The following is a 26,553-nucleotide window of genomic DNA, read 5'->3' on the forward strand; positions in this document are numbered from 1 at the left end:
ATACTGTGAAATATCTAGTCAGTTTTAGAATTATCAGGGTGGACTCTGCAATACCTTTTATGGTCTCATCTCAAAAATCACACAGTCACCTCTGCCTTGTTCTATTCATTACAAATCAGTCACTAAGTCTGACTCATGTTCAAGACTCCACATTCGGGGGAGAGGATGGTCAAAGAATCTGTGGACATATTTTAAAACCACCACATCCTTTAAGTTTCTTTAAATCTTTCATTTCTCCTTCCCTTTCCTTTCCTTCCTTGCAACCTATTTGTGAAAAATAAAAACAGGTATTTGTCCTGTAGAGGGTTCCACAGTCTGTTTGCTTTTCTGACTGTATTCTGATGGATTTGTTTATCCAGTTCATCTGTCCTCTCTATTTCCTATTATCAGAGTGATCACATTCAGGTTTAATTTTGTTTCCTTGCTTGCTTGCTTGCCTATTTTGTTTGCTTGTGTATTTCATAGTCAGTGTTGCCCATTCGCATTCAGAGGCTTGCTCTTTGTGATGATCTGAAGATCATTGCCTGCATCCATTATTCCACTGGGGGTTGCAAACAATAATATTTGAATTCTTGAACTCTTCCTTTATTAGCTGGAATAAGTCTACAAGGCAAGGCTTCCCCTTATACATCATTTGTTGCCCTGAGATTCGCATGACTGTTCTTATGCGACTGCCTAAGTGGCCTCTGGTGTCAGAAGTCCTGAGCCATTTATCATGTACAATTTCCAGCCTAGCAGTACAGCACCTTATCTTGGGGCTCAGTGAATGGTAAGCATAAGCATCATTATAAAAATGTTAATAACTAACATTCTTGAGTACATCGTATGTTCTGAGTACCGTGCCAAGCCCTTTCCATCAACATCTCATAATCTTCTCAACAACCCTGTGAAGTAGGTCTCATTACTCCTATTTTAGAGATAAAGAAACTGAACCCTAGAAAGTTTGCCTTTGCTCAAGGTCACGTGGCTAGTAAGTATCAGAGGCAGAATTTGAATCCAGGCAGTCTGACTCTAGAGCCCATTCTCTCAATCACTAGGACCTCGCCTGATAACTTAATGATCCTCATAGAAAAGAGCAGATGTGTGAAGTCAGTTAAAAGTTCTGAATGTAGGGTGGTCAAGTGAAGATAGCCTAGGCTTTGAATTCAGAAGGATATGGGAGGAATTCTGTCTCTATTATTTACTGTGCGACCCTAAGCAAGCTTATTAACCTCCATGAACTTTTCTTATTGGTAAAACATAAATAATAAAATCTACCTCAGAGTGTTGTTACGATGGTTAAACCTAACAGTCTGTTTTATGGTGGGCATTTAAAAAGTTATAAAAGTAAGTGTGCTCAATGATAAAAAAGTTATAAAAGTATGTGTGCTCAATAATAAAATGACAACCCAGTTAAAAATGGGAAAAGGATTTGAATAAACATTTCTCCAAAGAAGATAAACAAATGGCAAGAAGGACATGAAAGGATGCCTGGGCATTAGTCATTTAGTCATTAGTGAAATACAATCCAAAAGTACAATGAGATTCTATAATAAAAAGAGAAATATTGGGTATAATAAAAAGAGATGGGTATAATAAAAAGAGAAATATTGTTGTTGGGAGTTCCCGTTGTGGCTCAGTGGAAACGAATCTGACTAGTATCCATGAAGATTCAGGTTCGACCCCTAGCTTTGCTAAGTGGGTTAAGGATCTAGCGTTGCTGCGAGCTATGGCGTAGGCCGAAGACATGGCTCAGATCTGGCGTTGCTGTGGATCTGGCCTAGGCCAGCAGCTGCAGCTCCAATTTGACCTGTAGCCTGGGAACCTCCATATGCCCTAAAAAGACAAAAAAGACAAAAAAAAAAAAAGAGTTTATGAAGAAACGTTTGTTGGAATGTGAAATGGTGTAGCATTTTCGAAAAAAGTTTGACAGTTATTCAAAGAGTTTAACATAGATCCAGCAATTTTACTTGTAGGTATATATTCAAAGGAAATGAAAACATATACGTACACAAAAAGCAGTGTGCAAATGTTCATAGTGGCATTACACATAATAGCAAAATGGGAACAAACCAAAGGCCTATCGACTGATAAATAGTTGAATAAAATCTGATATATGTATACAATAAAATATTTCCCATCCATAAAAAGGAATGACATACTGAAATATGTTTCAAAATGGATGAACCTTGATAAATAATGCTAAGTGAAAGAATACAGTCACAAAAGACCACTTCTATATAAAACATGCAGCATAAGCAAACCTTTGGAGACAGGAAATTGGTGGCTGCCTATAACCGGGGAGTTTGGAAACATATGGAGAGTAGTGCAGGCGGGTATGGCCTTTTTTTGGAGAGGAGATGAAAATGTTCTAAAATTAGATCGTGGTGATGGTTGCACCATCCTGCAGATATAGTAAGGCAAACACAAACACCAAACCCATCAACACTGAACTGTAACTTTTTCCCCTGGCCGCACTGAGGCATATGGAACTTCCCAGGCTAGGGGTGGAATTGGAATTGCAGCTGAGGCCTATGCCACAGCAACGGCAACACAGGATCCTTAACCTGGGTTCTTAACCTTCTGAGCCACAACAGGAACCCCTGAATTGTACACTTTAAGTCGGTGTGTCGTATGGTACGTGAATTATATCTCAACAAAGCTGTCTAACAAAGAAAAATGTTTTTTGTATATGTGTATAAAAATGAGCCCTTGGAGTTCCCATCGTGGCTCAGCTGAAATGAGAATCTGACTAGTATCCACGAGGACGAAGGTTTGATTCCTGGCCTTGCTCAGTGGGTTAAGGATCTGGCATTGCGGTGAGCTGTGGTGTAGGTCAAAGACATAGCTCGGATCTGGCGTTGCTGTGGCTGTGGCATAGGCTGGTAACCATAGCTCTGATTTGACCCCTAGACCTCCATATGCCACAGATGCGGCCCTAGAAAGACAAAAAAAAAAAAAAAAAAGCACCCTTTATAACCTTATCTAATTTTCATGTTGTTATCATGTGTATAATTAAAAGGCTTACTGAATGTGACTCCCTACCGTAAAATCAAGTCCCTACATTCTTTCAGGAAAATAAAAGGTATTATCAGTTCGCCATGGACATGAGCAGGAATAACACAAGTGATGTCATCCCATTTTAAATGAGACAAACACAGAGTCAGTGGTGACATTAAGATAGTACACAGGATCCTACTAGTGAACCTACTAATTATTATTCAGAGGTGCTGATTATGAACCTGAATTTGATCTTAGTTGTGATATGAGCTGGGTATTATTATTGCTTATTCCTGTTGCTATCATAATGACCACTTAATGAACATCTATCACTCACAAGTGGTTTGAGGGATTATACAGGTACCTGCCAGAACAGCTTCCTCCCTTTATACACTACTGGGTCATGGGTTAAGGGAAAATTCTGTGCCTCCTGAATGTAGATATTTATGTTCTTTCTTCATGAGGTGGGCCCATCTGGGGAGAAAGGAAGGTTTTAGATCCATGGAGGAGCTGAAGAAAAAAAAATGTTTGACTCATGGCTCACTCTGCCCAGAATCATTCTTGTAATTGGAGAGTTCACCTTTCCACCAGGCAGAGAGGGGAAGGGGACCCTAGAAATACTGAGTTTGGGAACCTCATTTTGAGTAGAAATTTATTACAAAACTCACTTGCTATTACTCCTTTTCTAGATCCACACATTAACTTCCTTTTCTTTTCTCCCTTTTTTTCCCCCTCTTGTCCTATACACACCTTAAAAAAATTAGATCTCGGGAGTTCCCGTCGTGGCGCAGTGGTTAACGAATCCGACTAGGAACCATGAGGTTGCGGGTTCGGTCCCTGCCCTTGCTCAGTGGGTTAACGATCCGGCGTTGCCGTTGCGTGTAGGTTGCAGATGCGGCTCGGATCCCGCGTTGCTGTGGCTCTGGTGTAGGCCGGAGGCTACAGCTCCGATTCGACCCCTAGCATGGTGAACCTCCATATGTCGCGGGAGCGGCCCAAGAAATAGCAAAAAAGACAAAAAAAAAATTAGATCTCAAAATAACTTTTAATTGGAAACACATTCTTATGATACCAAAAAGAAACCAAAAGTGAGAAGTCCCCACCTGTCCCTGAGCTTAGACACACGGCATCTCCTATTTCTCAGGAAACCTAACCCAGGATGATTTAAACAAATCAAGTGGATTTAAACAAATAATCCCCAAGTGGATTTAGACAAATGAAGAGAAAAACAAGGAAATCCAGATAATCCGAGTTCTCCTTCACACTTCTTTTGTTTAGTGGTCACCTGTCATTTCTATCTTCCCTGATCTGGGGCTAGAGGAGGCTGTCACTGCTTTCTGCTTAAACAACAGTCCCATACTCAGTTCAGTCTGATTTCCAGCTTTCATAAGACCTTGTCTCCTTCAGCTCAGAAACCTAGAAGCCACTTGGAAGTGGATATTTACAAGAGATTATACATCTATACACACATCTGAATGTATAGGAATACTCATCATTATGTGCTTGTGTTATAACATAACACAAACACACACACACACACACCAGGAAATATTTTTTTGACTTATTTGGGTGTGAAGTTCTCTTTAACATACAAAAGAAGACACTTTTGTTTCTTTTGACTTTTTCCCCTAATGCAAATACTAAATTGTTCTTATTATTGTCCCAAGAGAGGGTATGTTCTTTGGGGGTGGGGATGGGAGGCAGAGATAAAGAAAAAGAAAGCCCAGCTCTTCAAGACGGCGGGTAAAGGGAAAGGGGGGGGACGTCTGGGAATCTCAAGAACATCTTTATTTCGCCTTTTAACTCTCCGCCTTTCTGATTAAAGAGTTCAGACTGGCTCCCCCGCCCGCGTTCAATTATCTCCTAGCATCTTTTCTCAGAAGCTGTCACCACCACTTGCTGAACCACAGCCCCACCGTGAGCTATTAGCTCGGTTCTTTTCCGTTTGCTTTTCTTTCCTCAGTTTCTCCCGGCAAGCTTTATAAATCTCCCTTGGAGGAGGAGTGTCCAAGCGGGTGGAAGTCTGAACACAATGCAACCTGAGAATTTCTGTCACTCTCTGCATATGCTCCTAAGTGCTTTAATCCCAATTAGGGGCGGCTGACACACGGTCCTATTCATTCCCATCAGCTCTTGAATACATTTGCCTAGAAATGAACTTCACAAATAGAGGCGCTCCTAAATGTGCCCAACAGCAAGGAAAATCGAATTGAGTGCGGGCTCTTTCGGCAGTGGCCGGCAGAGGAGCGCTGAATGTGAAGGTGCCCCAGACATTGCAATTCAGCAACACGCTCGCTGACTTTTCTTTGCACCATGTCAACCGAAAGAACCAAGAAATAAGTTGGGGAACTCCGGTTAAAAGGCAACTTGAGAGGGACTCTGAATACTTTTATTGAGCCGCTTCCAATGAAGGACTTAAAAAACAACAACAAAAAAGGCACCACAAAACCCACCAGCGGCGTCCCGGCTACGTCGTGGGCGCGCGTTTGGAGCCTCTCCGCTGCGGTGCATCCACCGGCCTCGCAATTAAGAGGAAAATGGCCCCGTCGCCGACGTGTCATCTGGTGGCGTTCCCAGAGCCCGTCGCCGCCGCCCTATTCAGACCTGGCCTTAATGTCCCACCCGCGCCTCGGGGGCCGCGCAGCTGGTCCACACTGACCCGTCCGCCCGGCCGGCTCGGACACCCTGCGGGCAGGCGAGGGGGCGCGGCCCCCTCCACCTCCGGCCCAAACTCGACGGAATCCCCAGGCATCTGCCACCCCCGCGGTATTGCCTGGGGTCCCTAACCCCGCGCGTTCCCCCTATGCCAAGGTTCCGGACTCTGCGCGCCTGCCGGAGTGAGGTTGGTGACTCCCAACATCCGGATCCTCAAGGCCAAGGGCCACGAAGTAGCCGACTTGCGGCCCCCGCCCCCACCGCCCCCGGAAATCTGAAGACTAGGGATTTGAGCCCCGGAGACCCGCAGCTCAGCGCGAAGTCCTACCCGGGCTTTTTTTCTCTAGGCGGAGCCCAGCCGGGTCACACGTGCGCGGCGCGGTCAGCGTTTCTAGTCCGGCGCTCAGACGCCACTAGGCGCTGGCAGGGGCCGCCGCCAGGCGCAGCCAAGCTGAGCTCAGCGGCTCGGTGGGGCTCGGCCCCTAGCGGTCCCAGGCTGCGGTTCTTCCGCGCCCACACCTGGTTAAGGAAAACCTGTTACCGGGGAGGCGGACTTGATCTCGCAGTTCCGCTGTGGGCAGCAAGCAGGGCCGCCTCCAAATCCTGCCTGGCCCTGCACCTCGGCGCAGGAGGGATTTCGCTTTAACAGGGCCTCTGGACGCCCATTTTCAGTCCATAAAAAAGCTGAGTGGAATGTTTTGATTGAGTCTCAACATTGTCTTTGACTAAGGCTGAGACCATGTAATTAATGTGTCTTTTTAATAAGGGACAATACGGCCGTTCAAGCTATTTAATTTCATTTAATTTTCCATCCCATTTGCTGCACAGCCCGCTTTTACTTTTAACACCCAGGCTTTCACGGCCCATCTTGCTCCACTGGGCACATTAGATTGGTTTCACCCTTGCTTTTTAGGGGAGGAAAAATAAAAGAAAATGTGTTCCTTTCCTCCTTTGTGGACAATTTATTTCACTTGGGGAACTTCAACTCTGAGCCACAGGACAGAATAAAACTGGGCGAGCTGGTGTGAATGCCTCTGGCGCAGTCCCTTTCTTCTCGAGGGGCTGGGAACCAGCCACAATTGGCTATATTAATAAATAACTTTCCTCACAGTCGGCCTTTACATGGTCCTATTGATAAAATTGTTCGCGTGTCGTTCACGCTTTTTCACTCATTAAGGAGGGCCGGGGAGGAGCCCCAAACTCAGGCCTCGCGCTCGCCCCTTCCCGCTCGCAGTGCTGGTAATTTAAACTGAGTGTCATCCCGGAGTCGGAGTCGCCAGGCCAGAGGTTAGAGGGACATGTTCATGGCTTAAATTTATTGCCCTCCACTCTTCGGAGCGGCTTCCTCTCCTCCTCCCCTCCCCCTGCTTTTGCCATTCATGGGCCGCTGGATCAAAGGCTCCCTCCTCTCCGTCGAGGGCAGCCTTCCTGGCCCAAAGAGGGGCAGTTGGAGGGTTAAGAAGGAAAAAAAAAAAAAAATCAGTAGCATCTCCTTCAGAAAGTGGAGCTGGACACGGTGTGGATGCACGGATAGAGCGACCGCAGCGTTTGGCGGCCCAGCCGAGCCTAGCGGCTCTCTTTTCCGCCCCAACTGCACGTCTACACAGGCCTTGGAGTTACGATCGTCCATCCCTGTGTCACCACACTGTCTGACTTGAGAGGAGTAGACTTGAGACCCTTGACCTGGCCTGACCTGGCCCTGTTACGCAAATCGCGAGTTTCGGAGCGTCCTAAATTCATGCACCTTATAGATCATTGCTATGGACCTTCACACAAATCCTAGTGAACCGCGGGGTGGATGCCAAGAATCTGCATCACCATTCCCATTTCACGGATTAGGAGACTGAGGCTCTGAAGTAATACCCAAAGATTCCCGGAGTCTTGGGTGACAGAGCTGACTGAACGACCTTGAGTCTCCTGACATTGTCCAGTATTTCCAACGCAGGTCTCCATCGAAGGGTACCACAGGAGCTTCTCTGCGGGCCTTGTGGGACAATCTAAATTACAGGTGTCGCCACCTTGTGTATTGTTTCTGTCATTAATCAGAGTCATCCCTGCCAGCGGCCAAAGAACCGCACGGCCCAGGGGCAGAGGTGGGTGGAGATTGTGGCGTGTCTGTAGCAGGGAGTCCTGCTGGTTGGGCCTCCAACACCAGACCCGAACCCGGAGCCACTCAAGCCTCTCTTGAAATACTGGTCAGTAAGATTTGGGGAGCAGCGCTCGGGTGGAGCAGCGCATGGCAGGTGCAAGCAGAATTGTCACAAATATCTAATAAACTCGATCACTCGGCTATCTTATGAAAATAAATGTCCTCACATGAAATCATAGGTATCCCCTAGAAGAAAATGAGGAGCATTCTGGTTTAACTACGAAGTACCCAGTCTCCCAGCTTATGAGCTGGGCTAAAGGAAGGAGTTATCAGGAGTTATCAACACCCACCCTGCCCCCTCTTCTGTGACTTTTGTTAAAGTGCTTTAAAAAAAAAAAAAACTTTTTTTTTTTTTTTTGGTTATTGGGAAATGAGCCCCAAGGAATTCTTCCTCGTTTTAAACTTAAAGGCAAATTATGACTTGAGTCGGCTGGTTGGCCAGTGAGGAGATGTGCTTAAAACCCAAAGGCAGACCCCCTCTTCAATCCTCCAGTGCGGTCAGGGCACGCGATCCCCCCCCCACCCCCCGCAAGGCTCGGCCCTGCGGCCGCTTCCCATTCTCCAGATAAAGTGCGGGCCGGGGGTGCACCCGGGAGCAGAGATGCACAGCTGACCTCGTCTCCCCAAACTGGTCCCCACCCTTCATATTTCGTGGAGAAATTGGACAGAAGGAACGATAAAGCGGTTCTAAATAGACGACTGGCCTGAACCCAATCCCCTGAAATGGTAATATGGTCGTTATTTAAAAAGTGTAGGTATTTTCTGGTGTTTTCCCATCAAGTACCTGCCTAATTTCTGTATGGCACACGCCAGAAATCAATAGAAGTTAACAAGTCCTCCAAACAGTCCTCATCTCTTTGTTTAATGTCCTTTACAATAAAGCCAAGGGGAGAGAATTAAAAATCTTTGAAGTAGACCAAGGCTCAAAGGAATCAGCCAAGTAGACTTAAAGTAGTCACTTATTTCCCAAAACTGGTTTGTCGGTGAACAATAAAAGGAAGTAAAATTTATGGAGAAATTATACAGTGGATTTGTCACTTAAAATATCGTAACTGTCTCGAGGACAATACCCCATGCTGAGGATTAATGGTCCCGCCGGACCTTTGATTCACCAGCGCCTTTTCTTCGCCCTTGACAAATTGGATTTTTAGGAATGGGAAGGTCGCCTGGACCATTGTGCGCCAGCCATTCAGAGGCCTCGATTATGCAGGGGGCTGAGGGAACCACTCCATGTGACCCTCTCGGGTGGGACTCTGCAGCTGCTCCACAGCGCAACTCTCTCACCAAACTCCGCGCCCTTGCGTTCACCGTGCCAAAAGGCGCCCGCCCAGATTGAAAAGGCGCAGTGCATGCCCTGCCGCGTCACTCCGCGGGCGGAGGACGCACGTCGGGGCGCGGCTAGCCGGCTCTCGGGCGGCTCGGGATCCGTCACTCGCGCCCCGCGGAGGATCCGGTACGCCCGAACGCCTGCCTGGCGGCGGCGGCAGCAATGCACGGAACCGCCCGCGCTCAGGCCACCAGCGTGAGTGCCGATTGCTGCATCCCGGCCGGCCTGCGCCTTGGGCCGGTGCCCGGGACCTTCAAGCTGGGCAAGTACCTGTCAGACCGCAGGGAACCTGGGCCCAAGAAAAAGGTATTAGCTATTCCGACCTCAGCCCTCTGCCTTTCGCCTCCTCTTTGCCCCGGCCCAGGAAAGGGGTAAATAGGGCTAGGGGAGGAGAAGGGTGACTACCGTTACCTGACAGTTGTGCCAGGTGCAAGGGGATTCCGATCATTCCTCACAAATCGCATTAACAGAGAGATGGGCATGGGCCGGGCTAGGAGAGAGGATGTGGCTGAGGGGGACAGCCTCTGGGGAGGGTGCATGGGTCTCTTTATGTGCCAGGATCACTCCGAACCCGGCGTTTTCCTCGCAGCGCTGGTGTCTCCTTCCCAGAGGCGGACCTCCATACCCCTTCCCATGTCTCTTGGCAAATACACTTTTTCTCTGTTATACAACGCAAAGGCGTTGAGGATTTTTTCTTTTAACCTCTGCCCCCCAATAAACTAATTTGAGGCTTAAATTTACCTTCAAATAATTTAATATCATCGCCTCTGAAAAAATTATCCTTAGGAAACTCTTAGTTCCTAGAACCTCCCCAGGTGTTTCTTTCCGCGGTGTCTGCTTGCAGGTTTGGGATGAGTGGAGAGAGGTCGCGCCAGGTGGTGGCTCTGACGCGGGCTTCGGGGCGAGGAGAGCCCACCCGCCTGGGGTGCCGGGGAGGGGCGCCTGCGGCCGGGCTCGGAGGGGCCAGGATCGCAGCTGGGAGGCGTCGGGGCCAACCCGTCAGCTCCAACTCCCCAAACAGCGTCTCGACCCTTGACCAGAGAGAGGTTATGACAGGCCCCCGCCTTCCCTGAGGCATCCCAGCGGGCGAAGGTCGGTCAGCCGGCACCGGGAATGAAGTCCGGTGGCTGGGAGAGGGGGGATTGGGAAGAGGACCTTTAGCTTAGAGCGTTCTAGTACGGAATGCTCTGGAGGCCCCGCCGGCGGGACCTGCATCTGGCTCATCACGGAATCGTCCCCTTCCCTTGCGGACTAAAGCCCAGCTCGCCGCGCACCACGCCTCCTTCTGTAAACGCGCCCTAATTGCTTTTAAATGGCCGGTCGGCCAGAGGCCGCTTTGTTCAGACACTTTCGCCGCGGGGCTCACGGGCACCTCCGCACATCGTCTTGGTGTCGCAAGAATGGGTAGGAAAGAGCGGGTGCGGGACACCCTGCGTTCTCGGACTGACTTCGTAATGTCTCTGTCCTGGTATCGGGGCTGCTTTCAGAGTCCCGAGAGGGAAAGCTGAGGTGGGGGGCAGGGAACGTCTTGGTACGAGTTGCGCTCTGGAGCTGGGGAGGATGCTTTCACTGCCCTTCTTGTCGCAGTTAGACAAGACGGGGGGACTGTTATACGTGCCAGCCTCTCCTCTTCCTCCCTCCCCCAAGCAAGGGTCATAAGGGCTCCCCCCCCTCCCCAGCAGCCCACAGCGATCTGGCCAAAGCGAACACGACCATTTTTCTGAGTCGGGTGGGGTGGAAGCTACGCTTTCCCTCTCGGTTGTGGGCCTGGTCGTGGCGCGGGGGAGAACGACCACTGCTTGTGTTGCAGGTGCGCATGGTGAGAGGGGAGCTGGTGGACGAGTCCGGGGGCTCCCCCCTGGAGTGGATAGGGTTAATCCGGGCAGCCAGGAACCCCCAGGAACAGACTCTCGAAGCTATTGCAGATTTACCCGGAGGACAGGTACTGTGGGCTCTCCCCCCAATTCTACCTACCAAACTGGCATTGAGGCGGCCACCAAAAGCAAAGCACTTTAGCTAGAGGTCTCATTTAAAAGTCCCCAAACCCTATCAGGTAGCTACTATTATTTTTCTCCTTTGGAGATCCAGAGAGGCCCGATAGCTTTTCCAGCGTCACACAGTTTCAGAGCAGGAATCGAATCTTTCCTCTCAGTTGTTTTTTGACTGATTACCCAGGAAATGACAGCAAGCTGTCCTGTTCCTTGGTCTCAGATCTTCTACCGAGCACTTCGAGACGTCCAGCCGGGGGAGGAGTTGACTGTGTGGTATTCCAACTCCTTGGCGCAGTGGTTTGACATCCCCACGATTGCAACTCCGACGCACGACGAGAAAGGTACCGCCTCTGAGAAGGCCTCCTGGACAGGGCGGCTGGGCAAAGGTCCAGCCTTCCTCTGGTCTTTGGGCGAGTCCCCAGACTTGGAGGGCCTTTTTCTTGCGTTGTGTAAAACTGAATTCACGCTCCCTGTCGGATTAGGCAGAGACTACGTCACCACTACTTCAAATAAACAGTAAATGATAACAAAAGACAATCATAATCTGGCTTGAGGGTGGTAAGGAAAAAAATACACTTCATGAATTTCATGGGGGTCATCCTTTCCAATTGCATGCCCAAAGAAATAGTTTCTTACTCACTTAAGAATCAATAAAGATGCCCAAAACATGTTACTAGAGAAACCACATCATAAGCTCCAAAAAGTGTAACTCAAACCTGGAATGCTTTTAGAAACTGGAGGGGCATCTCTTCATTGGTTTGGAGAAGAGCAATGTATTTCTACAGCATTTTAGATTCATTACGGTACTTACAGCTGGTCAGTTGGCAGGTACTGAGGCCCTACCATTTAAATGGTATTTATTCATTTCCCCCTCCCTACTTAAATTGAAACTGGGATGTATCCCAGTTTCTTCTCAGATTTATTTGATCCCTTCCAAAGCCCAGAGCGGATTTATGCAAATTAAGGTGCAGGAACTAAAGAGAAAAACATTTTCAAACCTTCCCTAGAACACTGAGGAACACTTCCTGTGGAAAAAAGCTGGGAGGCGCTAAAATAGTTACCATCTTGAGTCTCTCATTAATGTGCACTGCTTCCATGACTTTCTCTTTTCTAAGTCAGTTGTTTTAGTTTGTAATTTCTCCTAAAGACACAGTAATAAAGTCAACCTCATGAATGCTGTGAAATATTTTAACATGTTCTCCTGAATTGCCTGCTCAGTCTCATTTCTCTAGAAATTGTGTTGAAGAAATGAAGTATGGGAATTTAAAAACACTTAATGAATAAGAGAGGATGAAGTTTATTCAAAATGATGAATCGGTTCACTTCACAGTATCACTATCTTCTGTTGAGTAATTCTCTGAATTTGTGGGTAGATTTGCATGTACAGAGTTCATAAGTAATTATCCTAGTTTGCTCCTTGCATCACATTACATTCTCTTGTCAACTTCTTCCAGTAAAGAGCAACATAACAAAAGCCCCACAGTGGAGAACTCTCAAATTTGCTATCATAGAACAATTCCAAGGATGACCGGCCTTTGGGAACCAGGAATTTCTACACAGAACACCCTTCCTTAGATGTTCTCAAATAGTATCAAAGCAACTTGTTTGAGTGGTTGCCCTTATGTTTTCAGTTCAGTCAATGGAGCTTATAAACATCACATGGTCACAAATATCAAAAGAGACACCATTTTCCTTTTGGGGAATGTGTGGGTTATTTTGAACCCTGACTTCCCAAGCTTTGAGATGCTTGAAATCTTGATCACTTTAGACTTATATGTAGGAGAGGAGGCAAAAATCACTTATAAGGTATGTATGATACTTTTGGCATAAGCTGAATTTTGGAGTCCAGATACCATGTCAGTTGGTTAGGATAAACTAAAGAACAAATATAGTTAAACGGAAAACACGTATTTGCTTAAACTTTGAAAAGAGGAAGAAGTAAGTAGGGATGGCTGCTATTCTTCCAACATTGACTATCCCTAGTGAGTTTCAATTCCATAGTAAGATTAGGGAAAATACTGACCCTTTGTTTTTGGATCAAAGCTTACTTGGCTTTGCACTGAGCTGAGTCATTCTGGGGCAGCTTCCAAAAATGTTCTCTTTAAAAGGGGGTGATGAGAAGAAGGTTCTGAACTTAGGAGAAAGGAGGTTATTTAAGATATTAAATCAATATACACACCAAGAGAACTCAGAAAGGCCCTTCTTTCTTTTTCTCAAGATTTCTTTTACATGGTTGTTCAATACAAGGTAACAGAAATATTGAGATGATTTTAATCTCAGTATTCCATAAACAATTAGGATAGGGCACATAGACAAATCCTTTCCCTCTCTTTTTTCTTTTGGTAATCCCGTGGCTTCAGCTGGACTAAATTGCCCCTCACTTGAAATTCCACCTTAGTTATCTGAGAGGACTACTTGCTTTATGCAAATGTACAAGTAAAATACTTGGAGGGATGAAGATCTGAAATCCGCCCCCCACCTTGTTTCTATAGTACTGTTTTAGAAATTTAAGCTGCTTGTGTGCAAGGAGGAAAAATTTAACTTTTCCATTACATTTAATGAAAATTTACTTTGGATACTTCCTTGTAGCTCAACTAACTTCTTTCTCACATTTTCCCCTTCAGTACTATCGATCAGCCATACATTTTAAAAGAAACCCAATTGCAAGCTTTCTGTTCTCTGTAGAGCTGTAACATGACCTTTCTGAGTGAAATTAACTTCTGCCATGTGATCGAAATCTGTTTCATATATGTCTTTTGATTGTGTTCACAGACCACCTAGCAAAATTAAAAACAACTAATGTTAATAATATTAAACACAAAAAGGTTTGATACCAAAAGAATGTTTATAGTTCCTGGTATAGAACTGTGCACTTATTAAAGGCTGAGTATATTATTCATGTATATATATACACATGTACATTTACCATATATATTTTCCAAGGACTTTATTAAACTTGGATTTGTGCCACTATCTAGGAGTTAATTAATTACCAGGCAAAACAACTCACAAGATAATGCAATATCATCCTTCTGTTTTTAGAATATAAGGACATAGGACTTTTAATTTTCTCCCATCAAATTAAATGGGGTTAAAGAGGAAATAAATATACAAATAATTTTGAAGAACAGCAAATCATAGTCCCTATGTGGTCCTTCAGTTGGTCACGCTCCAGGAAAACCTCAGGCAAAGTGCTTAAGGCTGGAAGGGGGTAGGGAGGGTAGTTATTGGACATAAAAGACATTGTTCTATGAAAAGGAATGATTACATATGGCCCATACATACAGGATATTGTCTCTCTTGGTAATGAGGCGCTCACGACCATTAGATTGGCCTTTGTTCAGTTTATCCAAACTCCTTGACATACGCCACCTATTCTGCAAACCCAACAGATGGGCCTAGGCACTGCAAAGCCCCAACACTTGATTTAAAGCAACAGCTGCTCGCAGCCCTTTCCAGGCCATCCTGCCTGAGCACTACACTTCCCAACGAAGATTTGCTCGGGTGGTCCGGAGGATGTCTTCGTTGGAAAGGCCCAGGTCACTCCTCTTGGCTTCTCAGAAGATGGATATGTTTACAAAGTTGGCCATTTGGGGCTTTTCGGGGTCCTTGGGCAGAGGGGGGCTACCGAACTCTTTCGTCGGGACACAAGAATACTTTTTTCGCCACTCTGCTGGTCAAAACTTGGGCTTTGCCTTGGGTGCGCTGGCGCTTTCTTTCTCTCTCGCTTGTTTGCCTCTCACCGAGTTGCTTTTTTTACTCTTTCTCGCTCAGGGGAGGAGCGCTACATTTGCTGGTACTGCTGGAGGACGTTTAGATACCCCAACAGCCTTAAGGCGCACCTACGTTTCCACTGCGTGCTCAGCAGCAGCGCGGGCCGCGCCTACTTGCACCAAGAGCACGCGGCTCGCCAAGGCGCTGCCCCCGCAGCTGATGGCCTTCACCTCTCCCCGAAACTCCCCGCGCCAGACTTCGCCGCGGCCGCACCAGTGGGCGCTCTGCGGCCCCACTCGCAGGCCCCACCCGCTCTCCAGGTTTTCGGAGCACGGGAGAGCATCAAGCGCGAGGTCTCCTCTGCGCCCTTGGTCACCCCGCCGCCCCCGTCTAAGTGGGGGCAGTCCAAGAAAGGCAAGGAGCAGCCAGACCGCGCCGTGGACATGAGTGGGGCCGCCCGGGGACAAGGCCCCTTTCTTGGCATCGTGGGCAGTTCCCCGGCGGGGGCCGGCAGCTTGGCTTTGTACCCCGGCGTGCGCTCGGCTTTCAAGCCCGCTGGCTCGGCCAGGATAGCCGCTGCCGCGCATGGCGACCTCTACCGGGAAGAGGGCGGCGGCAAACCGGGGGCCGGCCAGGCCTTAAACAGGCTGCTGGGCGGGGGCAGGGCGGGCGGACGCCTGGGAAGCGGGGAGAACCCGGCGGCGGCAGGCGCGGGCCACCACCATCACCACCACGCGCACCACCACCACCACCACCACCCCAAGTGCCTGCTCGCGGGGGATCCTCAGCCGCCGCCGCCGCCTCCGGGGCTGCCCTGCTCTGGGGCTCTACGCGGCTTCCCTCTGCTCCCTGGTCCCCCGGAGGAGGCGTCGGCTTTCAAGCACGTGGAGCGCGCGCCGCACACCGCCGTAGCGCTGCCAGGAGCGCGTTACGCGCAGCTGCCCCCTGCGACTGGGCTACCCCTCGAACGCTGCGCCCTGCCCGCCCTTGACGCGGGCGGCGTCAAAGGCTACCCAGGTGGCGAGTGCAGCCACCTGCCTGCGGTTATGCCGGCCTTTACTGTCTACAACGGGGAGCTACTGTACGGCTCACCGGCCGCCGCTGCTTATTACCCGCTCAAACTGCACTTCGGCGGGCTGCTCAAGTATCCGGAATCCCTCTCCTATTTCAGCGGGCCCACAGCGGCCGCTCTAAGTCCGGCTGAGCTAGGCTCCCTGGCTAGCATCGACCGAGAGATCGCCATGCACACACAGCAACTGTCGGAGATGGCGGCCGGGAAAGGCCGCGGCCGCCTGGACGCAGGAACGCTGACGCCGGCCGTGGTGGCGGCGGGTGGCGCTGGGGGTGGTGCCGGCGGGGGCAGCGGCGCGGGCAAGCCCAAGACTGGCCACCTGTGCCTCTACTGTGGCAAACTGTACTCACGCAAGTATGGGCTCAAGATCCACATGCGGACGCACACTGGCTACAAGCCGCTCAAGTGCAAAGTGTGCCTGCGGCCCTTTGGCGACCCCAGCAATCTCAACAAGCACATCCGGCTGCACGCTGAGGGCAACACGCCCTACCGCTGCGAGTTCTGCGGCAAGGTTTTGGTGCGCCGCCGGGACCTGGAGCGCCACGTCAAGTCCCGTCACCCCGGCCAGAGCCTGCTCGCCAAGGCGATTGACGGCCCCGGCGCGGAGCCTGACTACCCGCCCGAGCCGGGGGAGCCCAAGAGTGACAACGACAGCGACGTGGACGTCTGCTTTACTGACGACCAGAGCGACCCTGAGGCCAGGGGTAGTGGAGAGCGCGACTAGAAACGAGTGTTCCGGGGAAGGGGTGTGTGCACCGACAGGGACAGAGAGAAGTGAGGGTTCTGTTCTGGGAGAAGAGGGGCTCCTGGTGGTGAGAAGGACCCAGGGGACAAAACCGTTTTTTTTTTTTTTTTTTTTTTTTAAATTTTGGTCGGGTGTCAGATTTGGAATAGGGAGAGGTCCCACGTCTGATGCTGAAACTCTGAGCAAAGATTTAGAAGTGGTTTAAAGAAATATCGCCTTCTGAGCATCCCAAGGGCGGCGGGTCCCAGCGCGCTCAAGGCCTCTGGACTCCCCGGATAGGCTTCCCCCCAACCCAGGTGGTTTGCTCACGAGGTTTAGGATCACATTAATGTGAAGTCACAGCGCCCGCGAGAGCGCTGGTTTTAACTGCCACGTATTTTTAAATTGTTCTTTTCTGTGGAGAAAATTGTGCCTTTTGAAACGATGTTTTGTGTGTGTATTTTACATTAGCATTTCACTGCATAGGCAAAACAGTAGCCACAATTCGGTAGATGTGACATCCATACACTTGTTTCCATTTCATCTGTTCTCCTGTCAAAGACTACGCCTTGCTGCATTGAATATATAGTGGTAGCAGGTGTACAAATTGGTCAAGTTGCAATTATTTATAAGAGAATAATGACAAATGTAAAATACCTAAAGCATGAATCTAAGAGCACGCAATATATAATTTTAAGAAAATGTCCTATTTGGTAGAGTACAAATGTGATATATGTTGTTTTATAATGAATGATGTACAGTGGATTCAGTATTTTGGTCTTGGTTCCCGTTTGTGCAATCTTTAATAAAAATAAAGACAAAAATGAGAATTTGTTCACATTTAATAAAAATAAAGATAAAAATGAGAATTTGTTCACTTAGCAATTTCAATTTTGGCAGATCTTTTAAAAAATAGTTTAATGTGAAAGCAGGTTTTCAAGGAGACTCCAAAATACCATAAATCAGAGGACACCTGACAACTGATTGTTCAGTAAATAAATGTTAAGTAGTGTTGTAATAGAGAAACATACCATTTTCAATATGTGCTCCCAGATAGCAGGCAAAACAATTGTTTTCTGAAACCACTCTTAATCATGCTAAGTGTTTTCATACTTAGAGAAAGAAGCTAGTGACCTCCAAGGAAAAAAATAAACACACAGTATTCCTCATCAAGAATTACAAGCTTATAGAATCACTATTTTTTGTTATGTACCATTTTGATGGAACTTCCTTTGGGAAGCAAAAAAAGGTAACTTGTGTAGTGCCTTTTATCAGTCATACATTTTAATAGTCATACAACAAACACTCAAGGAGGATCTGTGTTATTGGAGGTGCTGATCTATTTGCCCTAGGTAGGTTTCCTCCCCCATGTACTCCTTTCAACAATCTCCTGCTGTCCTGTTTTACAGAAGAGAAAATATACTCTTCAAAGTTGCTACTGGGAGACCCATAATTAGAAGACAAAGTTAGAAGCAGTGACTTTATTTATGGGTGTAAAAAAATTAATGCTAATGGAAGAATATCATAAGGAATATAATTTTATGGGCTAAAATTGGAAAGCATCTTTTTTCCCTACTTCCCATCCCCTCTTCCCACATGCTCTCTGGAGAGGATTTCACTTCAGCTGTGTAGGAGGTAGATGATTAGCTACCTCTGAGCTACCCTAAAAGCCCAGATTTGCAGCCCTCTTCCCAGAGGTTGGTAGGAAGACTGGAGAGTCACCAAAGGGTCTTGGATATGACCCTGATGATTTAATTCAGGTAAAAATTACCTTTATTTTCTGCATCCTGAGTACAATAGCAGTCTCCAACCTGCTGTCTTCCAGGTGGCAACATAGCCTCAGTCACTGGGTGGCTGGAAGAGACTTGTTCTAAGACATCACAGCAGGAGGCATGGGCGGGAGACTAACTTAATGTGGGTTGTGATCAGCAAAAAGATTTCTTCTACGGGAAAACTTACACTAGGAATTACAGACTTTTTAGTATCAGCTGATGTGAAAATATTTTGCTTTGTAGAAGAAAGCCCAAAGAGCAACAAAATAAATGCGTGGATTGACATTTACATAAGATGACAATGATACTGCCATTTATTGAGGACCTACTCTGTGTCATGTCCTTATGGTATTTACAATTCTTTCATCTCCAAAGAGGAACCAGGTTTAGTGATGGCCCTGCCACATACAACTGGAAGTGAATCCAAGCATTTGCCAGTTCAGTCTGGGCTCTGGGACCCAGGGCTTATTATTGCCTGGTTAATATTATGTTCCTGCTCTTTGAAGCAATTACTGCTTAAAACCAAATCCACACTTATAGAGGAATATTGAAAAACTTTTCTGAAATCAGGTCATACAAGTCCTCAAAGAAAGTGAGAAAGGCTGCCCAGATTTGAAACACACAAAGTTTTATCAGCTATAAAAGTCATGTTTCCTTCTCCCATTTCCCAGCTCAGTACAAGTACTATAGCTTGTTGTTTTGTGTGAAAATAGCTTTAATAGAAATAAATTAAAAATTGTTTGGAAAGGAAATACATTTAATATTGATAAATATTTAAGGAAAACAAACAACCTCCAGCCTTCTTTTTCCCTTTTTGATATCTACTGTTATTAGAATAAATCCCAATATAAAAAATGAAAACTGAATATAGATTTAAAAGGGTCTTAATAGCAGATCATTTGTAATTCTCCATAGGTTGCCTTGGACAACCTGTATGTTTGTCTGTGGTATGCACACTATCAAACATAATTAATGCAATTATTTATTTTAATGGTGAAATCAAATCAGTGATATACAGCCAATAACAATATTACTTATTTTATTTTATTTTATTTATTTATTTATTTATTTTTATTTTCCCACTGTACAGCAAGGGGGTCAGGTTATCCTTACATGTATACATTACAATTACATTTTTCCCCCAGCCTTTCTTCTGTTGCAACATGAGTATCTAGACAAAGTTCTCAATGCTATTCAGCAGGATCTCCTTGTAAATCTATTCTAAGTTAATATTACTTATTTTAAATGGCTCAATTGATTTAGTGTTTCTCAAATTACTTCTTTCAGTCTCCCAACCCTCAATCCTTCTCATTCTCATGAAGGCAGCTGTTACATGGTTACACCAAAGACACTGGAAGTTCCACAGATTTTAACTGAATACTTTGTACCATTTTTTTTTTTTTAAACTAGTAGGATTCACACCTATTAGAAGTGAAAAACTCTAGGTTGTTTGGGCCTAGTTAACTTGGACATTAAAGTGTTTTGCTAACCTGAATAAATCATCCAGATGTGGATTCTAGGCTAGCTTCCACCTCTCACTTGCTTGGCATCTTGGACCAATCTTTCGCAGTTTCTTCATCTGTAAAGCAGGTTGAAATGAGCAATAGTGTAGTTGTGAAGACTGAATGAGTTAATGCAGGTAAACTGCTTTTACAGTCAAGCCTGACACACAGCCCTCAAATTCTATTTAAAAACCTCTAGCAACTCTTTGTGGTTTAATTTAGAAAACATCAACGAAGGAGATAAGAGGAGACGCCTTTTCAATAGCATCTTTTCGCAGGGCACTTACTCTCCCCTATGTTTATTTCTAGCCCCGACAAACTCTCACCAAATTCAGTAAATAAGGGCCTTTTACGCTTTTGCTAAAGAGAAACTTCTTCAAGCTGCTTATTAATCCATCTTTCCACTTTAAATTCAGACACCGGTTCAAATGGTTCAGAGCGGTTACGTGAACGGGAAGATGTTCTTCGTTTTCACCGATTCTTTAAATGCTGGGTGTGCGTGCACCGAGCCATGAGTTTTAGCAGAACGCCAAAGAGTTGAGTGCGCGTACGTCTCCCCTTCTGAGCCAAGCAGAGAGAGGAGCACAAGGCAAGAGCTGCAATTCCTCAAGCCTCTACTCTACGGAATGTTTATTTACCCCCCAGATTCTGAAAGAATGAGGTGAGTTGCGGGGGGACTCCAAGTTAGAACTGGACTTCAGGGAAGCTTCAGGAGGGGCAGCGGTACTAATTGCGGGGTTCCAGAGCCGAGAGGGCGGTGATTGGCTGTTCCCGTTTAGTTCAAGCACCCCCATTGGTTCATCCCTTAGAACCAGCGTTGCTATTGGTGCCGGGCTGGTCGCGCGCGAAGGTCCGGGCGGGAGCTGCCTCGCGAGAACCCTGGGTCCAGGGGCAGTGTCGCTGCTTGGGTGAGTGTTGCGGGGCCAGGTTGTGTGTGTGGTGCTCTTAAGGCTTAACAGCTTCGCATTCCCAGGGAACACGGGTTTCCGGGCTGGGTTCGGGGCAGAGGTGTGGGAGTCTCACCGCGTTTCGTTGTACTGTCTGGAAGCTCGGAAGAGAGAGAGACACGAGCTAAGCCCCGCGGGGCCCAGGAGGCAGCAGAGGGAGTCTCAAGCGCAGAACTAGTTTAAGTGGCCCTGGCCCTTGGTGGCGGGAGCTGCGGCACCAGCGCCACGCGCCCTCGCCATCTGCTGCTCCCCCAAAGGGAAGGCAGAGGCGCTGGCGCCGTCGGGAGGTCAGAAGTGACCCCTGGCCACCCAGGTGTGAGTTGTGAAGGGGAGGACTCAACAGACGGCGGGGCCAACGTGTTTGGTTCCAGAAGGAGCGTGGCGCTCGCTCTCGGCTGGGTGACCATCCTACAAAAGATGAAAGGAGCGCTTCAGTCATCTGCGACTGTAGTTTAATTCAAATTAGGTGTAACCGTTGTACGACAGACAACTTGTTAATGCCTTTGGCTTGCAAACTATCCAAGGGCCCTTCAAAAAGGGGCCGAGATTGGGTGGACTGTCTGCGTGGAAACGCTTTAAAGACACTGATTTTATTTCCAGTACATTATTTTTTAATTATCCCAGTTTTATCATTTCATCTAAGTAGATAAAAACTAAAGCATTATTTGTTAAAGAATATAAAAGTGATAGATAGCATAAAAGATAGATTTTCTTCTTGATAATTATGAAGCAAATAGGAACATTTTCATGTAGAGTGAGGAAACTTTATTAAAAATAAAATATATTCAATGGCCAAATATGAGTAGTCTCTACCTTTTTTTTTGGTATCCACATACACTTTTGCATAATTCAGTATTGTAAGATATGGCTTCAAATATGTATTTCGTGTTTTTAATGTTGGCAGTACAGTAATGTTCCTGGAGGTTAGTTTAAATAGAGAATGATTTAAAATCCAACGTTTCATGGCAAGTTGTATTGAATGGGAGACACTCAATTCCAGTGATTTGAGTAGAAAGCCTTAGGTGGAAATGTCTTATGACAACAGATATAGGGAAGAGAGATGGAATAGCAGATGGCTTTACATAAGAACATAGTGAAAGTCAAAGATAGTTTTTAATCCTTTTTTTTTTAATATCCCTGACAACTGGCAGAAAGATAAGATTCTATACTTGACACTGAGCAGTTGATTCCTGAATTATCACCTTAAGGTAAAATGAGACATGACCAGGTCAGGTTTAAGCTTACTTGAGTGCATTGGACCAATTGGACCATAGCAGAACACATCTGTGAGCAACAGAGTGCTTTCAGGTATGCTAAAAGTCAGTCCAATGAGAAATGAGTCAGTGCAGGATGTCGCATTTTATAAGCTTATTTGTGATTTTCAGAAAGCTGGAGAAAGAAATGCCTTAGCAACCAAGAAGACATAGAGAAAAGGAAATCCATTAGGGGCTTTATAGGGTAGGCTTTCTGAATTATTTAAAGCTAACATGCTGAAATATGAGCTCAGGGAACTGGCTTTACCATCTATAGATGCTTGTATATATATGCTGTGCCTTATGTTTGTCTCCAAAATTAATGTGGGTATTTTTGTTATGAATCGATAGTTTGGGACTTCTTAATAGACACATTGGGCTAATATTCTCCTTATAAAGTGAGAAAAAATTAGCTTTGCCTGAGATTTTATTGGTGACAGAACTCAGTGCCTTCATTATCTCATTTAATTTTTGTAACAACCTATTTTACAGATAGGGAAAATATAGCTTATGTTGCCCAGCCAGTTAAAAATAGTCCCAGAATTCATTCCTAGGCTTGTCGGATCCAAGCCTGACTCTCAACAGTCTATATGTCCTTTTAAAAATGCTATCATCTGATGTATAAGTGTTCAGAAATTCAGTTTGAATCCTTTATAGCTGGATCTGGTAAATGTTTTACAGGACAATGATGAGGTGAGCTGAAAGAACAGTGATTCCTAGGCTGGAACCAGAGTTAAATTAGAGACCATCTTTGGGTTGTTATATATTTAAAATTATTTAAATTCTGGTAAACCCCTGTAAGTCTAGGTTCAGTTTAGTCTAGCCTGGATTGGTCTTATTAAACACAAAGATGTGTCTATAGGGAGTGACACTGTGAGTTTAAGGTAGCTCACCTGTGGTCCTTGAGGACCCTAGAAAAGAAGGTATGCTAGTTTACTTCTGTTGAGAATTTCAGGACTAATTGTGCACTGCTAGAGAGCCACTCAATTCCTGAGTCTCCTTGCATCCCTTGGGATTGATCACCTATGGGGTAGTTCAGTCAGTTTTCAGACTCTTTACCTGTACCTGGATTCCTGGTCATCTGGGCCAGGCAGGGTACACGGGTTGGGACTGGGTTGCTCTGCTGATGGTATACCTGAGGGTGGTCTGAAAGAGACAAATACAAGAGCAAAGTCAAAAGAATGCCGGGCACATTAGCATCTGGAAAGAGCCAGACTGAGGTAGACTCTCAATAGATACAAGGCAGCATAATGAAAGCAAATTACAACAAAAAGGCTGGGATACAATGAAGGAGGTAGAGGAGTGAGACCTTGAATGACTAGAGCTTGGATATAGGTATCTTGAAACAGTTAATTTTTTCTTTTTAAATAGGTAACATGCTCACATGTTCAAAGATAAAAAACTGTATAAATAGGTTTATATTTAGGAGTCTTAGTCCTCCCTCATTTCTGTACACTCCTGTCCTGAGGTCATTTCAGAGGTAGATTTATTGTGAAGCACCCTGGCATGGGCTCCTTCCAAGGCATATAGTTAATTTTGTCTCTTTCTTTCTTTCTTTCTTTCTTTCTTTCTTTCTTTCTTTCTTTCTTTCTTTCTTTCTTTCTTTCTTTCTTTCTTTCTTTCTTTCTTTCTTTTCTTTCTTTCTTTCTTTCTTTCTTTCTTTCTTTTCTTTCTTTCTTTCTTTCTTTCTTTCTTTCTTTCTTTCTTTCCGCTTTTTAGGGCCACATTTGCAGCATATGGAAGTTCCCAGGCCAGCGGTCAACTAGGAGCTGTAGCTACTGGCCTACACTGCAGCCACAGCAACACCAGATCCGAGCCACGTCTGTGAGCTACACCACAGCTCATGGCAAAGCTGGATCCTTAACCCACTGAGTGAAGCCAGGGTTCAAACCTGCGTCCTCATGGACGTAGTCGGGCTCATTACTGCTGAGCCACAACGGGAACTTTGTCTTTTTTTTCTTAAATTATTCCCCCTACCTCCAAAAAAAGCCTGTGACTTCAGAAGATATCATATCTGATCTTTACTTTGTAAATATTTGTTTTAGTTTCTTGTATACTTCCAGTATTTCTTTTATAAGTGTAAACACTCAGGAGTGGATATTTTCTTATTTTCCTTTCTTAAGCTAGAGATTTTTTTCTGTTACCTTATTTTTTCTTTTAATAATATACTCTGAAGGTTTTTCCACAGCAGTTCAAAGAGAGCATCCTCATTTTTTTTCTTTTCTGCTGCATAGTATTCTAGTGTGTAGATACACATAATTTAACCAATTTTTCTGTTGATGGACAATTGAGTTACTTTTTTTTTTTTTAAAATGGCCACATTGGCAGCATAGGTAAGTTCCCAGGCCAGGGATTGAATCTGAGCCACAGCTGTGGCACTGCTGGATCCTTTAATCTACTGCGCAGGTCTGGGGATTAAACCTGCACCTCTGCAGCAATCTGAGCCCTACTGTGCCAGGAGTTAACCCTATAACTCCTGGGTTGCTTTCTATAAAGAATGCTTCAATGAATAACTGGTACTAAGTGATTTTGTAGGTCAGGTGTCACTGCTCTGATTACAGTGGGACAGGTGCTCAGTAAGGACTGAGCTGGACAGGATAGTGTCAGAACAAGACCAACCTCTAGGAGATGGATGATTGATCACTCAACTTTCTCCTTCTCTCTGTGATTGGAATACTCAGAACACCTTTAGCTCTTGACCATATTCTGCAAAGAGAACAATAGGGCCTCCAACCCATTCTTGCGTTCCCTTGGGAATTTGGTGAAGAATACCTGGGAGACCTTAGCTGTAGGACTGCACTTCTTCAGGCCAGGCAACATGGAAATCCTAATGTTAGGCTAACATGGACAACACATGTTTGTGCGCACATACATTTGAACCTTTAGAGTTCTTTTCTATCTATCTATACTACCATCAAATTTTGATTTCTCTATGATGTGTATTATTTAAATGAACCTTATGCAAAACAATCTTTGGGATTATGATTCAGATCTGTAACTGGATGACTGGAGTATGGGCCTGTGGTAAGTAGCAGGTACAGAGCACAACCCACACCAGCTGTAGGATAGTGGCAAGCACTCCAGTAGGGAAACAAACGAATGCAAATGAGATGCTCTTGGCCATGGAACAAAGATGAAAATGACATTCACTTGTAAATGAGTTTTCTGTGTTTGATGTAAACAGAATGACATGTATTTTGCAGGAAGACCTCTGTGACCTTAGGATAGTTGTTGCATTCATTACATGGGGTTGCACGTGTTTCTGACATTTTATCATTATTGATGTATCTCACGATCTAGCAATCTCTACGTTTTTAGTCTATCTAGAAACATTTCCATGATTTTCTGTCCTAGGAGATGGCCTGAGAGTTCTGTGAGATGCTTATCACTGATAAGGCTAAGTGCCTTGAAATAAAACTTGAATCTGGCATCTTGCACCTGGATAATGGAGTGGCTGAACTTACAGAGCTCAGGATCAAGAGGAAGGAGATCATCTTCTCAGTTTTGTCATTCATTGCTAGCTGTGGTCCTGGCCTAGACATTTTCTCAAACATTAGGCTTAGATAATTGCCATGTGACTTTGCTTTCTGAGCCTTATGCATCTTTCACCCCCCCCATTTAAAATCTCCCCCATTCTCTGTAGTTTTCTCTGTCCCAGCCCTAGGTAGTCTTTTACTCCTCGAACTTCCACAGCTCTAATATCCACAGCAGGTGGTCTGTGGAACTTATTGATCACTTGTTTTGTCAAATGTATATATTGCTCATGGAATATGTCATTTGCTTTTTATTTATTTTTATTTTTTATTTTTACTTTTGTGTTTTTCGGGCCACTCCTGAGCCATATGGAGATTCCCAAGCTAGGGGTCAAATCAGAGCTACAGCTGCTGCCCTACACCATAGCCACAGCCACATGGGATCAGAGCTGTGTCTGCGACCTATACCATAGCTCACGGCAATGCCGGATCCTTAACCCACTGAGTGAGGCCAGGAATGGAACCTGCAACCTCGCGGTTCCTAGTTGGATTTGTTTCTGCTGTGCCACAATGGGAACTCTGTCATTTGCTTTTTAAAACATCCCTGGTATAATACTTAGGCATAGATATTCAACAAATATTTGAGAATTAACTGATTAAATACTCTTTGGATTTCTCATTCTTCTGAACTCTGTGATGAAGCATTGAGAACCTGCTGCATGCCAGGCATTGTACTAGCCTGGGGACACAAGACAATTAAGATGATCTTAAGGGGTTCTCTTGAAGCAGTGGGTTAAAGATCCAGTGTTGTCACTGCAGCAGCTTGGATCACTGCTGTAGCTTGGGTTTCATCCTTGGCCCTGGAACTTGCATATACTGCAGGCTCACCAGGAAAAAGAAAAGATGTTCTTAAGCTGCTCATGGTCTAATGGAGGAGGCAAACTCAGGAACAGAAATTGATAACATAATGTGTTAGATACAATGATGGAGATAAA

The 26,553-nt window shown here is 45.7% G+C and overlaps 1 protein-coding gene across 1 annotated transcript; it reads left to right on the forward strand.

Moving 5' to 3' along the window:
• Nucleotides 1-9,272: 9,272 nt before the first annotated feature.
• On the forward strand, nt 9,273-16,635 carry PRDM13 (PR/SET domain 13). Its single transcript, XM_047769358.1, has 4 exons — nt 9,273-9,416; nt 10,921-11,052; nt 11,322-11,442; nt 14,876-16,635. Exons 1-4 carry the CDS (start codon nt 9,273-9,275, stop codon nt 16,609-16,611), a joined length of 2,133 nt encoding a protein of 710 aa, XP_047625314.1. The 3' UTR covers nt 16,612-16,635.
• The last annotated feature ends 9,918 nt before the right edge of the window (nt 16,636-26,553 follow it).

This window comes from Phacochoerus africanus, chromosome 2 (genome assembly GCF_016906955.1).
Source record: "Phacochoerus africanus isolate WHEZ1 chromosome 2, ROS_Pafr_v1, whole genome shotgun sequence".
Taxonomy (NCBI): domain Eukaryota; kingdom Metazoa; phylum Chordata; class Mammalia; order Artiodactyla; family Suidae; genus Phacochoerus; species Phacochoerus africanus.